Here is a 15,902-nt window from a genome sequence, read left to right as displayed (position 1 = left end):
TTGATTTGGGGAAAAAAAAACACCAGTGTTTATTTAGTTAAAGCGTTTTGCCCCACACTTAAAAATAGCACAATATTACTGTACATGGTGGAGGGAGTGTTGCGTTCACAATCTGTTTTTCTTTTCACAGCTCTGTGTGAGGATTCATGTAGTCATGTACCAGTGCGATTATGCTGTGAAAAGCATTTTAGCCAACTAATTATATCAATGTAGTAATCATTTTGCACAGATTTGCACACCCTAAAACAATGGCAAGGACAAAACATATTGGTTTAAAGATGTATGCAAGTCGCACCAGAAGATACCTTACGGAAAAGTGTTCCTTCCTCTCCTAAATAAGGTGGAATATCTCCTAAAAGGAGATAATCCAGTTGGAAACTGTACACAAAGAAATATCTGCAGGTTTTAAAAATAATTATATTAAAATTGTGTTTTTTAAAAATGTTTCTTCTTTTCTTTGATTGGGAGAAGGTATAGGGTGAAGGAGTGATGCAGTGGTCTAGAGGTGAAGCATTTGCCTCATAATCAGTTGGCTGCGAGTTCAATCCAAGGCAAAGGCAGATATTTCTCTCTCTGGGCACATTGAGAATTTATCTGCTGAACAAAACTCCACACTGGTGACAGGAAGGGCATCCGGCCACTAAAATACTCTGCTAATTCCATTCAGTTTCCCAGATTCTACCTGCAAAGGATTATGGAGTCATTAAAATGAGATGATAGGTCACCTTTAAGGTCCCCTTATGGCTAAATTCCTAGATACCCTGGAATTTAGACCTAGGGATGACCTTGATTATCGTCTCTCTCATTAACATCTACACAAACACAGAGAGACACCCACATGCACTCCTGCAAAGAGTTATTGATCCTGCCTCCATGCAAAATAAGGCATTCCCTTTTTTGCAGCTGTCCCATCTAATGAACAATTCCCAATCTCCTTGCTTTTTGCAAATAGTTTTAAGACCTCATTCTCTCACTGAGTTGGGAGTGAAGGATACACGGGCTGCCTATTGGATAGTTATTCTTCGGGTCTCTTCATTTGGGGAAGCATCTTGAGGCCTTTGGGCGTGGGCAAATCCGTGTCATCCTTTCACACCCACACTTGATTGCACCCAGGGGATAACATGGCAAGGGCTTACCACCAATCAAGAGGAGCGGGCCTACCTTAAGGCGAAACAAAACCTCAGAAGGGTGAATAGAAATTGGGCTACCATGCCTCCATTGTTTGTGTTTGTCTATGGAGAGTCTCAATCATCGAGGTCCAGTTGGAAGCTGTACACAAGAAAGTCCAGTTGTCTTTTAGAAAAATCACCTTTAGGATTACCTGTGGTTGAATGGAGTCAAAGTTGCAAGAGGGAGGGGTTGCTTCCGAAAGGCAGCAGGGCTTGGAATGTCTGGTGGGCAGGTAGACAGCAAAGGCAGGCCCACCTTAGCAATTCATAAGTATATCTACAATCACCTAGATAGTTGCTTTAATCTGGCAAGATTCTGTCTGTAGGTGAACAGCAATAAAGAAAGACAATCCTTAGAAGTAACTCCTCGTGTCACTCTTGGTTCTTTGGGCCTGAAAATATCCCTCTTTCCATCACACTGTTCAACCCATCATTTAAAAAAATCACCTAAGTTGTTTGTAAAGCGGATACTGGGTAAGGTTTAGGTAATGGGATGATAATAGAATCTATCATTTTTCCATAAGCCATTCCTCCCTCTGCTTCCCCCGCCCCTCGCAATTTTAAATCTTATTTTGAATTCTCAAGGGTGTCAGTTCTAAACCAGACAGGCCCAGCTGGTGGAAACTTACAAGTGGAAAGCTGCATTTTTTAGCAGCTTCAAAGTTATTTTTAGAAAACATCTTTAGTTTCCAATAAAATTAAGTTTGAAAGGCAGTATCTTAAAAAAAAAAAAAAAAAATGGGCTCAAAACATTTTACATTTGACATGCTGGCCAAAAAGAAGGAAGCACAGCGGCAGGTCTGTTTCAGTCAGAAAGTCAAAGCAGCGTGTCACTTTTACCAGCCTGGAGCAGCTACACCGCTTTTACTCCGTTCCTTTCTCTGGCACAGATGTCTTTCTCTCCCTTCGTAGAAGCCCCTCAGGGGAGATCAGTGGTCCTTGACACTTTGCAAGTGTCTCCTTCGACACTTCACTTCCAGCACTAAAGCAGATTGTATTGTCGCTGACTCTCAGCCAAAGCATCTCATGACCAATTTGTATAGGTGTACTTATTTTTTTTCCCCCCTTCCCTTCCCTTATGTCTGATTCTCACAGATTGCTTGGATAAAGCCCTGCAGTTTTCTTGGCAAGATTTTTTTTCAGAAGTGGTTTGCCATTTCCTCCTTCCCAGGGCTGAGAGAAAGTGACTGGATCAAGGTCACCTTGCTGGCTTTATGTCTAAAGTGAGACTAGAACTCTCAGCCTCCTGGTTTCAAGCCTGATGCTTGAATATGTAGTAATAAATATGTACTGTACTAATGGAGAGTTGTGGTGGCGCAGTGGTTAGACTGCAGTACTGCAGGCTGCTTCTGCTGACTGCCGGCTGCCTGCAATTTGGCAGTTTGAATCTCACCAGGCTCCAGGTTGACTCAGCCTTCCATCCTTCCAAGGAGGGTAAAAGGAGGAATATGCCAACTCTGTAAAAAGCTTAGGGAGGGCTGTAAAGCACTGTGAAGCGGTATATAAATCTAACTGCTATTGCTATGTAGCAGTGAACTATTTTGGCCTCTGGAAAGATCCAAGTTCTGTTCTCTCCTTGAATATGAAGCTCAGCAAGAGGTCCAGTCTGAAAGTTGGGATTACTTCATAGGATTGCTGTTGCAATATAAAATTAGGGTGAGCCCTCTCCACACAAACCACTTTAAGTTCTCACTGGATAAAGGTAAAGGTTCTCCTCGCGCATATGTGCTAGTCATTTCTGGTTCTCGGGGGCGGTGCTCATCTCCGTTACAAAGCCGAAGAGCCAGCGCTGTCCGAAGACGTCTCCGTGGTCATGTGGCCGGCATGACTAAACACCGAAGGCGCACAGAACTCTGTTCCCTTCCCACCAAACTGGTCCCTATTTTTCTACTTGCATTTTTACATGCTTCCAAACTGCTAGGCTGGCAGAAGCTGGGACAAGTCACGGGAGCTCACTCCGTTATGCGGCGCTAGGGATTCGAACCGCCAAACTGCCGACCTTTCTGATTGACAAGCTCAGCGTGTTAGCCATTGAGCCACCACATCCCATAGCTCACTGGCTAGATGGGATTATATAGTATAAATGATGATATAAATGTTATGGAGACTTGAACATGCTGTGTTTTTAAAATATAGTACAGGCTGAGGAACACAGTTGTGTTCCGCTCATGGCTCTCATCAATATGCCTTGCTTCAAACCTAGATGCCTGTTCAGTTGGAGATGTTTTGACTGAATTTCAAATACAGAATAGCCTAGCTAAGATGGCTCATTAAGAACCCTGTCGCTCGGTTAAGATTTCGTGAACTGCAGCACACTCTAGTGATATCAAGAAATTATAGAATAAAACTTAGGCAGGGTGAGCTTTTTCCCCCCTCAATAACTGGTATGTTGAAATTATGATGAGCTTGTGTTGCATAAACCAAAGCAATATACTGGATTGCGGTTGTTTAAAATATTGGATACACCTTGGCATCTAAGAGAACCAGGTATAGTCTACTTACAAAGAAGAGAATCCAACTCCCCAGGTATTTGTCCTGGTTCCAACATTATGGTGATTCTCAGTCATCCAGGCCATGGTTATCCCAAAGGTGCTTTCTCAAGAGGCAACTGGACCTTTTTGCTTTTTCTTTGAAGATGTTTCACTTCTTATCCAAGAAGCTTCTTTTGCAGAGCTGAAGAAGCTCCTTGGATAAGAAGCAGAGGTGGTGTTCAGCAGGTTCTGACCAGTTCTGGAGAACTGGTAGTAGAAATTTTGAGTAGTTTTGGAGAACCAGCAAATACCACCTCTGACTGGAGATTTTACAGTATCCTTCCCCTGCCACACCCACCAAGCCACGCCTACCAAGCCATGCCCACAGAACCAGTAGTAAAAAAAATCGAATCCCACCACTAATAAGAAGTGAAACGTCTTCAAAGAAAAAACAAAAAAAGTCCTATTGCCTCTTGAGGAAGCACCTTTGGGACATCCTGGTTCCAACCTGAACAAGACTCCAAAGTAGATCTTAAAGGTCCTGCGATATTGACAATGACTGACAGGCTAAATGTCTCTTAATATTCTTATTTAGAGTAGAAATAGAGAAAAAATGATGAAGCAGAAGTCTGTTTGGAAGCGGCAAAACCAAAGTTGATGAATTACACTAGTCTGTTTGCAATTTTGTGCACCACTTGTAGGCTCTATGGATACAGATTGGAGAAACACCCCTCCTAGCTTCACTTATATACAGACTCAGAACAGAAGGGAAAGCGAGAATGGGCAGCATGCTTGAAGCCCTGCCAAAATGGCCTGGCTAAGTAAGCTTGATTTATGGTTGAATGCAGGAACTTTGGTCCAGATTGATGCCGTATCACCATATGGCATGGTATGAAAACCTATGGGTGAAATCATCTCACAACATGACAGATTATTTTGACGTCTTTTCAACAATGGGGTCGTGATGGCTAAGTGGTTAAAGATGCTGAGTTTCTGACAGTCGGGTGTTCGAGACCTGGGTGCCGTGTGATGGGGTGAGTTCTTTCCTCCTTGCTCCAGCTCCTGCCCACCTACCATTTCGAAAGCATAATGCAAGTAGATAAATGGGTACCATTTTGTTGGGAAGGTGTAATAGCATTCCATTCACTTTGGTATATAGTCATGCAGGCCACATGACCACAGAAATGTATTTGGACAACAGCAGCTCCTTTGGCCGAGAAATGGAGATGAGGACCCCTGGCCAGGAAAAACCTTTTCCTTTCAATAGTTCTCTATCTCAGGAGTCTCCAACCTTGGCAACTTTAAGACTTGTGGACTTCAACTCCCAGAATTCCTCAACTAGCTTTACTGGTTGCTTTGCTGGCTGAGGAATTCTGGGAGTTGAAGTCCACAAGTCTTAAAGTTGCCAAGGTTGGAGACCCCAGCGAGTCTATCTCCATGGTATCCTTACTCTTCTTCCTAGGGCTAAGAGAAAGGGATTGGCCCAAGGTTACCCAACTAGCTTTATGCCTAAAGTGGGACTAGAATTCATGGTCTTCTAGTTCAGCATCTTAACTATTAAATTAAACTGGCTGTCTTTTGTAGCCTTAAAGAGATTCTAAATCTATTCTTCCTCTTTTTTTATTTTTATTTTTTATGGATGCCAGATAATGTGAACAGCTTTGTGTGCTTAGGCAAACAGAACAAAGCGTTTTGCCCTCATGCAAATCATGTATTTAAATGCAGGGCGTATTTTATTACTCGCAAAGAGTTTTGCAGATGGGAGGACACTTTAGCTCCCAGAAAACAATTGTTCCTAAGGCTTTCACATTCCATTCAAACCCACAGCGCTTCATTCATCCTTAATATCTCCCCAGGGTTGGGAGAAAACGCTCCTTGGCTCTTTTGTCCTCCCTGATTTTTCATGCAATGTGATTAGATAAGGGCTTTTGTTTTGGGGTTGGGTTTTTTTTTTTTTTGCAAGTATACCACTGACTCTTACACACATGGGTCTTAGCCTCATTGTTCAAGGACTAGAGCCACCACAAACAAAACAAAAATAATCCCAAGTCCTGCCAAGTTTCATAATGTGCAAGAGTCCTCCAAGGTTTATAATTATGTAGCTTCTCTTTCACTGCAATTCCCCTCGCATTTTGCTCTGCTACTGGTACAGTAACTCTTATTATTATCTTGGCTTCATACTTCTGAAGCTGCATCTCTTCCCTGTAATCCATTTGGTCGCTCTCGATAATCTTTTGATTGAAAGGAATCACTTAAGTTGCGCCAAGGATTCTCTTGAATCTGCCGGCAAGAAGCAAGCTCCCAAGTCAAGAACTGGACTTGTGATCCTGCTACCCAAAGGTTTTGTGTGTGTGTGTGTGTGTGTGTGTGTGTGTGTTGCTCTTTAGTGAAGGTTATAATTTGTTTCTTTCATGATGCTCCATCTGCAGTGCTTGTACTCCACATTATCTCCTCTCCCTTGTGGGTTTTCTACAAAGCATGATGGGAACGTTCGCCTGGAAAAGGAAAATAATCCACACTGGCTGTTGATGTTTGCCTGGTGTGCGTGACGAAGTGCATCACACACACACACAGCCGCAAGCAAAGAGAGACATCTACTGTCTGAACAGATAGCAAAGGAACTCTTCACTTATACTTGTGTCTCTGCAACACTGCTGTGTTTAAGTCTGCCTGCTTGCTAGAACATTTCTGTTGGGAAACTTGTCCCCTGAAATCTGTCATGAGCATGTATGTACAGAGTAAAAAAAAAAACTTCTGGGATGAATTCTATGAGAAAAGGCAGATATTTTTTTTAAAATCACTTTTACTTAGTCACAGTGAAAGGTTAGGTGTGTGTTTATCACTGAAGGATTAGCTTTCTGCAGGCAGGGCGTTTTTCATAATGCGGTGAAGAACATAAAAACTTGTCTGCAATCTGATTCAGTTTGATAAGGTAAACTTTGTTCACAGGTTTGTAATAAAGCATTCCGATTGTGGTGTCAAAATTAGCTAGGTAAATCCCTGTATTTATTGATAGGTAATCTTAATCTGCCCAATAGTTGGACCTCTCTCTAGTAGCTTGCATCATAGTCTATTTGGTTCAGTACAAAGGCCCATTGATTCAGAGGTCCAAGTAGATCAGAGGTCTCCAAATTTGAAGTCCACAAGTCTTAAAGTTGCCAAGTTTGGGGACCCCGATGTAGATGATATGGGGTGGATTCTACTAGTAGAATGAAATGAAGAATCCTTAGATCTTGGCCTCCCCGGTTTTTTCTTTTGATGCCGGAGAAGGCAGTTTGAAAAATCTAGTTCAGTTGGTGTCATCTTGATTTCTTAACATTATAAAAAGGCAGGATGAATATTGGGATGATTTTATCCTCTAAGTATGCCGAGCTAACCAGAATGAAAAAGACATGCTTGCCAGTATCAGATTTCATGCCAGGTCCAGAATTCACCTGACGGCAGAAGCTGAGCTACACAGGTAACTCCTCGAGTTATGACCATAATGAACTCTGCCCATCACAGTCGTAATTCATGACTGTTATATATCTGGTCACCCACAAGATCAGCCCAATTCTACAACCTGTTCTTTTTTGTGGCTGTTCCCAAGCAAATGCCACCATTGTTAAGCCAAGCAATGGGTTCACTCTGGATTGTTATTTACCAGTCCCTGGTGCTCACAAAGTTTGGGGGGCACCAGGGACTGATCTACAGTATTTTAAATTGTTTCGGATACATTATAAGGCTGCCTTTAATGCTTCCACAAGAGAGCGCTCTTTGTGTAAGAAAAATGACATTGTATGAGACATTGTGTCTTCTTTTTCTGCAACAGCTTTTCCAGTGTGATTTGGCTTTCCTCTATTTTTTTTTCTTCCTCTCCCTCCCTCCCTTTCTTTTGCTCCCTTCCTTCCTTTCTTCCTTCCTTCTTTTTTTTGAAAAAACTTTTTTTTTCTTCACTCCATTCCTAAGCGTGTTGGCTTCCTTTCTGTTTTCTTCCTTTTCTAAATTTCCCCAGCATAACTTTTTTCTTTCTTTCTTATTTATTTATTTTCTTTCTTTCTTTCTCTCTCCTTTTTTTCCCTTCCTTCCTTTTTCCTACCCTCCCTCCCTAGGAAACTTTCAGATAAAAGAAACAGAAGTCCTCAGACTGTCACTTAACAGTTGTAGAATAACACTTTATTCTGTCTAGGTGAGAAAGAAACCTAAGGGAGACCCACCCTGCTGAATCTAGCAGTTAAAAGAGGAGGCAGGAAGTTTGCACTTTCAGATTGGCAAGAATCTATGAATATGGCTTTACAATAAAGTAGATTTTGCTCATCCGGTCTGATTTCCTGCCTGGTTCATCCAAGATGACAATATGGAAAAACAACAGTCCACAACTACAGATGTAGTTCATAAAAAATGCACTGCATAAAAAGGTTAATCTCCAGTGCATCTCAAAGGCAGACATTTGCAACCCCAGAATATATCCTCAGGCAAAAGAGGGGATCATTCTCCATGGATTTGTCCAGGTTGACATCAAGAATTACACTCAAAAGATGCGAAGGGGAAGCGAACCTCCGCCAGCCCTCCCACCTTCAATGTCATGAATTTAATAAAATGAGTGTATGTTTGAAAATGGGCAAGTGGGTGTACAGGGGGGTATGAAAGAGAGAGGGGAGTGAGAGAGAGGGGGGAGGGAGAGAGAGAGAGAAGAGAGACAGACCTGTGGGTGTGGATGGGAGGCATCCAGGATGGAGAGAGAGAGAGAGAGAGAGAGAGAGAGAGAGAGGGAGAGAGAGAGAGAGAGAGAGAGAGAGAGAGAGAGAGAGAGAGAGAAATGATGGATGGATGGATTTTTATTAATTTTTTTATTAAATTTACATATTGCACACCTTGAGAGGGGAGGGGAGGGAGAGAGGGAGGGAAGGGAGGGAGAAAGGGAGGGAGAGGGGGAGGAGGGAGGGGGAGGGAGAGATGGATGAGAGAGATAAATAATAGAGAGGTGCTGATGGATTTTTATTTAATTTTTATTAAATTTACATGTTGCTCACAGAGGGAGGGGGCTCCATATGTTTGTGTGTGTGTGTAAGAGAGACAAAGAGACGAGGGAGAGGGAGATTGTAATTCCAGGTTGAATCAGAATCAGAACAGAGATGGAAGGGACCTTGGAGGTCTTCTAGTCCAGCTCAAACAGAAGAAACTATACCCGTGATGGCGGCAAACCTACGCATTGACTTTAAAATCCAACAAGTCAACTTTATTTATTTTATGTATTTATTTATTTGTTTTGTCAATTGCTTACAAGGTAACAAGTATAAGTATAAACATAGTTATAGATACATGAAATGGATACATATAAGAAAAATAAAAAGAAACAATAGGACAGAGACGGTAGGCACGTTGGTGCGCTTATGCACGCCCCCTACAGGCCTCTTAGGAAAGGGGTGCGAGACCATGTTTTTACATGTTTTACATGTGCAATACCATGTTTTTATTTATTTTATTTATTTATTTTATTTTGTCAAGCAATTACTAGATAACATGGTTACTATAAACATGGTTATGAATACATAAAATGGATACGAATAAGAAAAAGAAACAATAGGACAGGGACGGTAGGCACGTTGGTGCGCTTATGCACACCCCACAGACCTCTTAGGAAAGGGTGAGGTCAATAGTAGACAGTATTATTTATTTGATTTGTCAATCACTTACAAGATAATAGGTATAAGTATAAACATAGTTATGAATACATGAAATGGATACATATAAGAAAAATAAAAAGAAACAATAGGACAGGGATGGTAGGCAAGTTGGTGCGCTTATGCACGTCCCCTACAGACCTCTTAGGAAAGGGGTGAGGTCAATAGTAGACAGTCTAAGGTTAAAGTTTTGGGGGTTTGGGGAAGAAACTACAGAGTCAGGTAGAGCATTCCAGACATTGACCGCTCTGTTGCTTAGGACACAAGCTATTATTCACCTTGCTAGTTATAACCTGGGAATATTATGATTATGAGTATGACTATGACTATGACTATGATTATGGCTATGATTATGACTATGACTATTATGATTATGATGATTATGATGATGATTATTATGATTATTATGATTATTATGATTATTATGATTATTATTAATTATTATTATTATTATTATTCCCCGTTGGTTCCTGTTTGGTTCTTTTTGCAAATCCAAAGTACCAGCAAGGCTATGGAGGTTCTTCTGGGTCTCTCCGGACTACCTGAAGGACACCACCTTTTCTAAGGCAGGCAACGCCTCCTAATCCTCCTCTTCCTCCTCCCGGCTGGTCACATGAACCCGGATCAGAATATGATTACTCGCCACTTTGGCCCCGTGACGCAACCCGAGCAAGGTCCTTGCCACCGTGATGGGTCGGGGTCGGGGAGCCAGGCGATGAGATGAGCGTTACTCATTTACAGAGGGATCGGGGGCCCCGACCAACCTGCGAGTGATACCAGCGGCTTTTGCGCAAGGCGCCTGCGCTTTCGGGGGGGGAGGAAGAGCCGGACCCAGAAGGCGCAGCCACACGCCTCCCACCTCCCCTCCCTTTTTTCCGCCTTGAAGGGGGAACCGGGCTGCCCAAATCTCTCCCCCGCCTCCCCGTCCCTGCAGAAGAAGCCCTGCCGGCGAGCAAGCGGGTTTCAAAGGCCCGGGAGCTCTGCCTTCCACGATCCGAGATCCAGCCGCGGCCAAGCAAAGCAGAATCCGCCCTTTGCGCTCGCTTCCCGGGCCGCAGACGCCGCTTCCAGGTCAACGGCGGCCTTGACGGCCCCGGGATCTTACACGGGTCACCCCGGCCCGAGGTAGGGAACGTGGAAAGCCAAGCGCGGTCCCGGGCAAGGGGGGTGGGGGCGGCGGCGGCGACTGGGGAAACGGAGGCCGGCCTTGCAAGCTGCCGGAAGGGGAAAGAAAGGAGAAAGGCTTCCCCCACGCCCGCCAAACCGGCTTAGAATTTGAATCCCAAGGCGCTAGTCCCTTCGCTTTAAGGAGAGACTTCGCCAAGCAGCGCCTTTTTTGTAGTCCTGCCCTTCGGGAGTTGGACTACAGTTTCCCCTATTCCCTTGTCGTTTGGCCGTGGGAGTTAGGGCTCGGGGCGACACTCCGGGGAAACGATTCCTTCTGGAGTTTTTTTTTTCTTTTTCTTTTTAAAAATCTGTTTATCTTGGCTGTTTGAGAGTTTTCCCCCTTTAGGAATACTCTGTCGACTGTTGATTTGGTGGTTCTGAGACCTGCTACTTATAACAGAAAAGGACAGAATACTCTGGGGAGAGGAAAAGGAAAGTGAAGGTGGGAAAGAAGGAAGGAGGGAGGGAGGGAGGAAGGAAGGAGGAAGAAAGGGAGGAGGGGAAAGGAAGGAGGGGAAGGAAGAAAGGGAGGAGGGGGGAAGGAAGAAAGGGAGGAGGGGGGAAGGGAGGAGGAGGGAAGGAAGAAAGGGGGAGGGGGAAGGAAGAAAGGAGGAGGGGGGAAGGAAGGAAGGAGGAGGAGGAAGGAAGGAGGGAGGGAGGAAGGAAGGGAGGAGGGGGAAGGAAGTAGGGAAGGGAGGAAGAAAGGGAGGAGGGGGAAGGAAGAGGGAAGGAAGAAAGGGAGGGAGGGAAGGAAGAAAGGGAGGAGGGAGGGAGGGAGGGAGGGAGGAAGGGAAGGAGGGAGGGAAGGAAGGAAGGGAGGAGGGGGAAGGAAGAAAGGGAGGAGGGGGAAGGGAGGAGGGAAGGAAGGAAGGAAGGAGGGAGGGAGGGAGAGAAGGAAAGAAGGAAGGAGAGACACATTTTACTGTTTAGATATGTATTATTCTGGTATTCAAGCACTACACAGATCATAGATAACATTTAAATACAGTTAAAAGTATTGTGTCTGTTTGTTTATAACCTTCAATTGGGTGAAATAGTGTATCACAGGGCAACAATTTTTGAGTCAACATGCCTTAAATAGTTTTAAGTTTACAGAATGTTTCCAAAATCTGGATTTAACTCCTATGGGATTGAAGTCTGGCAAAGTTGCTTCAATGTTGCAGCCTTGCTTGTAGTGAGCCACAGTCCGGCGATTTTCATTTCCAATATTCCCTCCCAAGCTTCCTATTAAGAAAGTCAGTGGAAAAAAAGCCAGCAGGAAGCCAGAAGTCACTTCCCTTCTCCTTTTGCCCTTGATTATTCTGTTTCTCTGAATAGGCCAAGGGTCTTCCAACTTGGCAAGTTTAAGACTTGTGGACTTCAACTCCCAGAATTCCTTGAGCTAACATGACTGGAGGAGGAATTCTGGGAGTTGAAGTCCCCAAGTCTTAAACTTGCCAAGTTGGAAGACCCTTGAAATAGGCAATGAAATATCTCTGAAAGGATGACCCAACAGGTAATAGCCATAGCCCTTAGACTTATATACCGCTTCACGGTGCTTTACAGCCCTCTCTAAGCGGTTTTCCAGAGCCATTCTCTTGCCCCCAACAATCTGGGTCCTCATTTTACCCACCTCGGAAGGACGGAAGGCTGAGTCAACCTGGAGCCTGGTGAGAATCGAACTGCCAAATTGCAGGCAGCAGGCAGTCAGCAGAAGTAGTTTGCAGAACTGCACTCTAACCAATGTGCCACTGCAGCTAATGGGGTTATTTAGTGATTATTAAGTGTCTCTCTCTGTGTGTGTGTGTGTGTGAATGAATAAATGATTATGTACACCTACAAATATAATCAAGCAGCTCTAAGCTCTACCTGTGAAGAAGAAGAAGAGAGAGAAAAATAGAGAGATGGAGAGTTCTTTTTACAACTGTTTCAGGTCCAAAGAAGTCACCATGCCTGTCAACATGAGAGATGTGATGCAGCTCCTCTGCCATATTTCTGAAGAGCGAAAAATGAAAGCTGCCTTCAAGCACTCCGGACGAGGCGCCTTGGTGGTGGGAACAACGGCTTTCTTCGGAGGTTTGATGGCAGGCCCACCTGGCATTGCTGTCGGTAAATTAATGCTTTGGATATGTGCATAAGTGCCTCCAAGTGCTTTGGATCCACCAAACGGTAGCTCTTAATGTGAGGTGGGGAGGGGGAGACAGCAATAGCAAAAACAACTTAGACTTATATACCGCTTTACAGTGCTTTTACAGCCCTCTCTAAGCAGTTTACAGAGTCAGCACATTGCCCCCAACAATCTGGGTCCTCATTTTACCCACCTCAGAAGGCTGGAAGGTAGACTCAACCTTGAGCCAATGAGAATTGAACTGCTGGCAGTGGGCAGAGTTTGCCAGCAATAGCACTTAGACTTATATATCGCTTCACAGTGTTTTACAGCCCTCTCTAAGCGGTTTTACAGAGTCAGCCTCTTGCCCCCAACAATCTTGATCCTCATTTTAGCAACCTGAAGGATGGAAGGCTGAGTCAACCTTGAGCCTGGTGGGATTCGAACTGCCAGATTGCAGGCAGCCGGCAGGCAGCAGAAGGAGCCTGCAGTACTGCACTCTAACCACTGCGCAACCGCAGCTCTGAAGATACTAAAGATGGGGGAGGAGCCATGGGTTTATTACATTTACATTTATATTTATATTCAGTTTAAATTGAACTCCCTTTCCAGAGTCAAACCAATCTTTCTTTAAGATTATAAAGCGATGGGGCACAGTCATTGTAAAAATGTAAAACAATCATATAAATATTTATATGCATGATATAGATGGCGTAAAATATAGAACAGGTGGGAATTCAAAGGGTATAAAATGGTACAGATGAAACTCGCTATTGGAAGTATACTTTGTGTGTAAAAAGTAGACAAGATATATTCATTAATATACTAAATAAGGATTTCTCCATCTTGGCAATCAAGCTGGCTGGAGAATCCTGGGAGTTGAAGCCCACAAATTCCAAGTTGCTACAGTCGTGAAAACTGCATTGAACGCCGTTCTAAATAGCGATAGCACTTAGACTTATATATCGCTTCACAGTGCTTTACAGCCCTCTCTAAGTGGTTTTTACTGAGTCAGCCTCTTGCCCCCAACAATCTGGCTCCTCGTTTTACCCACCTCTGAAAGATGGAAGGCTGAGTCAATCTTGAACCGGTGAGAATTAAACTCCAGAAAGTGGGCAGAATCAGCCTGCAATATTGTATTCTAAGGATTGTGCCACCAAGGAAGGAAGGAAGGAAGGGAGGGAGGGAGGGAGGGGGGGGGAGGGAGGGAGGGAGGGAGGGAGGGAGGGAAGGAAGGAAGGAAGGAAGAAAAGAAAGAAAGAAAGAAAGAAAGAAAGAAAGAAAGAAAGAAAGAAAGAAAGAAGGAAGGAAGGAAGGGAAGGAGGGAGGAAGGAAGGAAGGAAGGAAGGAAGGACTTATTATATACTGCTTCACAGTGCTTTACAGCCTTATCTAAGCAGTTTATAGAGTCAGCCTCTTGCCCCAACAATCTGGGTCCTCATTTTACCCACCTTGGAAGGATGAGAGTCAACCTTGAGTCTGGTGGGATTCGATCTGTCAAATTGCAGGCAACCAGCAGTCAGCAGAAGCAGCCTGCAGTACTGCACTCTAACCACTGTGCCACCACGGCTCTTACATATCTATAAATCACCACATAATAGGACAGTGCATCTTACAAATAGCACAGATCCCTCACCTGCATCCAAAGCAACACCGCTCACCTTTACAAAATGGTCAAGTGATTCTATCATTCAGTGATGGCTTGCCAGTCAAAGTTGAAAGCTGGCTCACCTGTTCTGTTTTTCTAGGAGGTGCCATTGGTGGCTTGCTTGGGGCCTGGATGACCTCCGGACAGTTCAAGCCCATTCCTCAGATTATCCTGGAACTGCCACCTGCGGAGCAGCAGCGGCTTTACGAAAACGTCTGCGCCATTATTCAGAATCTGGACTGGACCGACGTAGCCCAGCTCACAGCCTTGGTCATGGCCAACGGTGCCCTTCAGGAGAAATTGCTTGGAGTCCTGACAAACTATATCACTACTGAACTCAGAGGGGAGATCCAGTATGGAAAGTAGACTCTGATGTTTGTGTTTCAGGGGGTTGTGAGTGCCCTTAATACCCTTTTCTCTGGTGTTTTAGATTTCTCAAGATCACAGTTTTTATAAGGAATGACAAGGTGTCAACTGTGCATTTTTTTTCTTTTACCCCAAATAATCTTTTTGGGGGAAACAAACAAGGCAAGCTTTGGTTTGCTCGTTCTGGTTTTTTTCTTTTTCATAATTAGTTCCTATTTCAATAGCCAAGGGTGGATCAATTTGAGCCTCAATGTTTATTGTATTTATTTGAAAATCTATTTATGCCACCCCAAAAATTCCTTGTGGCATTTGGAGTGCCTTGCTGAGTAAGTACCTCTGTTTCACCAGACCTTCTAAGCAGCTGCCTCTGTGAATGATGCTATCAAAGAACGTGCCACCATTGCGTCCTTGCATTGTGGTCAAGGATGTAACATTGGCATTTGCACTATAATGACATCACCATTTGCTGCTCTTTGATGTGCATCATTCTAGATGGATAAGGATGATACACTGCACAGGTGCCAGCCTTTCCTGCCCAGTTACAATGGTTGGATTTATGACCAATTATCCTACCCAAATATATTCTTTGGCTGGAGAGAGAGAGACAGGCTGATGGTTAACGTATCTTCAGGATGCCAAGTTGGAGAAACCTAATGTAGATAACGGCACTGTGGTTGAGGTACGTGGTGTCCACTTGGCCACATTAGAATGATCAACGTCAAATTACTTGGAATTTCTTAGATGGGGAGCTTCACTTCTCCACAGGACATGTTACTTCTCTTGCTGCCTTAATTTTGAGAGATTGAAGGAGTGAAAAGTTGAAATAGTCCGGAGCCAAAAATGTAGCAGATGATTCATCTTAGGTATTCCTCCTGAAGATAAAATGCAAATAAAGCTGAATTTTTAATGTGTGAACATGCCAAGGTTGTGTGACCGTCATTCCCCTTCCTTCAGAGGTGCTAAAGTGAGTTTCCTGAACTCAAGTTGTCTTCAGTTGAGAACTTTCAATAGGAGTAGTCAACGAAGAAAGATCTGGGAGTAACAAAGAATATTAAAAGTCCAACATTCAGGCTTTACAGTTTGGGTTTTTCTTTAAACAAATGAAATTACGGGTAGTCCTCAACTTACAGTAGTTCATTTAGTGACCATTCAAAGGTTAAAAAGGCGCTGTAAAAGTGACATGACCATTTTCACTTAATGACCATTGCAGCATCCCCCTGGTCACGTGATCAAAACTCAGGTGCTTAGCAACTGGCTCCTATTTTTGATGGCTGCAGTGTCCCAGGGTCATGGAATCAACTTCTGCGACCTTCTGACAAGCATAGTCAATGG

The 15,902-nt window shown here is 43.8% G+C and overlaps 1 protein-coding gene across 3 annotated transcripts; it reads left to right on the top strand.

Annotated features, from left to right (window-relative positions):
- Positions 1-9,947: 9,947 nt before the first annotated feature.
- Positions 9,948-15,485, top strand: C9H19orf12 (chromosome 9 C19orf12 homolog). 3 transcript variants are annotated; one of them, XM_026675913.2, is made up of 4 exons: positions 9,948-10,428; positions 10,817-10,912; positions 12,383-12,558; positions 14,305-15,485. In XM_026675913.2, the coding sequence occupies exons 3-4, from the start codon at positions 12,399-12,401 to the stop codon at positions 14,568-14,570; spliced, it is 426 nt and encodes a 141-aa protein (XP_026531698.1). In that variant the 5' UTR covers positions 9,948-10,428; positions 10,817-10,912; positions 12,383-12,398; the 3' UTR covers positions 14,571-15,485. The 3 variants fall into 3 exon arrangements, with proteins under 3 accessions (XP_026531698.1, XP_026531699.1, XP_087827638.1); XM_087971512.1 differs by having other exon boundaries at positions 10,020-10,428; positions 10,801-10,912; XM_026675914.2 differs by lacking the exon at positions 10,817-10,912.
- Positions 15,486-15,902: the final 417 nt, after the last annotated feature.

This window comes from Notechis scutatus, chromosome 9 (assembly GCF_049901735.1).
Source record: "Notechis scutatus isolate UNSWTSFEM ecotype Mainland chromosome 9, rNotScu1.2, whole genome shotgun sequence".
NCBI classification, from domain to species: Eukaryota; Metazoa; Chordata; class Lepidosauria; order Squamata; family Elapidae; genus Notechis; species Notechis scutatus.
Note: the sequence above shows the minus strand (reverse complement) of the source record. Positions and strands in the feature narration are given on the sequence as shown.

Excerpts from the sequence above, each read along its gene's own strand:
- C9H19orf12 (XM_026675914.2), top strand. The coding sequence starts at position 12,399 with ATGCCTGTCAACATGAGAGATGTGATGCAGCTCCTCTGCCATATTTCT. Across the intron at positions 12,559-14,304 it reads CCCACCTGGCATTGCTGTCG|GAGGTGCCATTGGTGGCTTG; the intron begins GTAAATTAATGC and ends CTGTTTTTCTAG.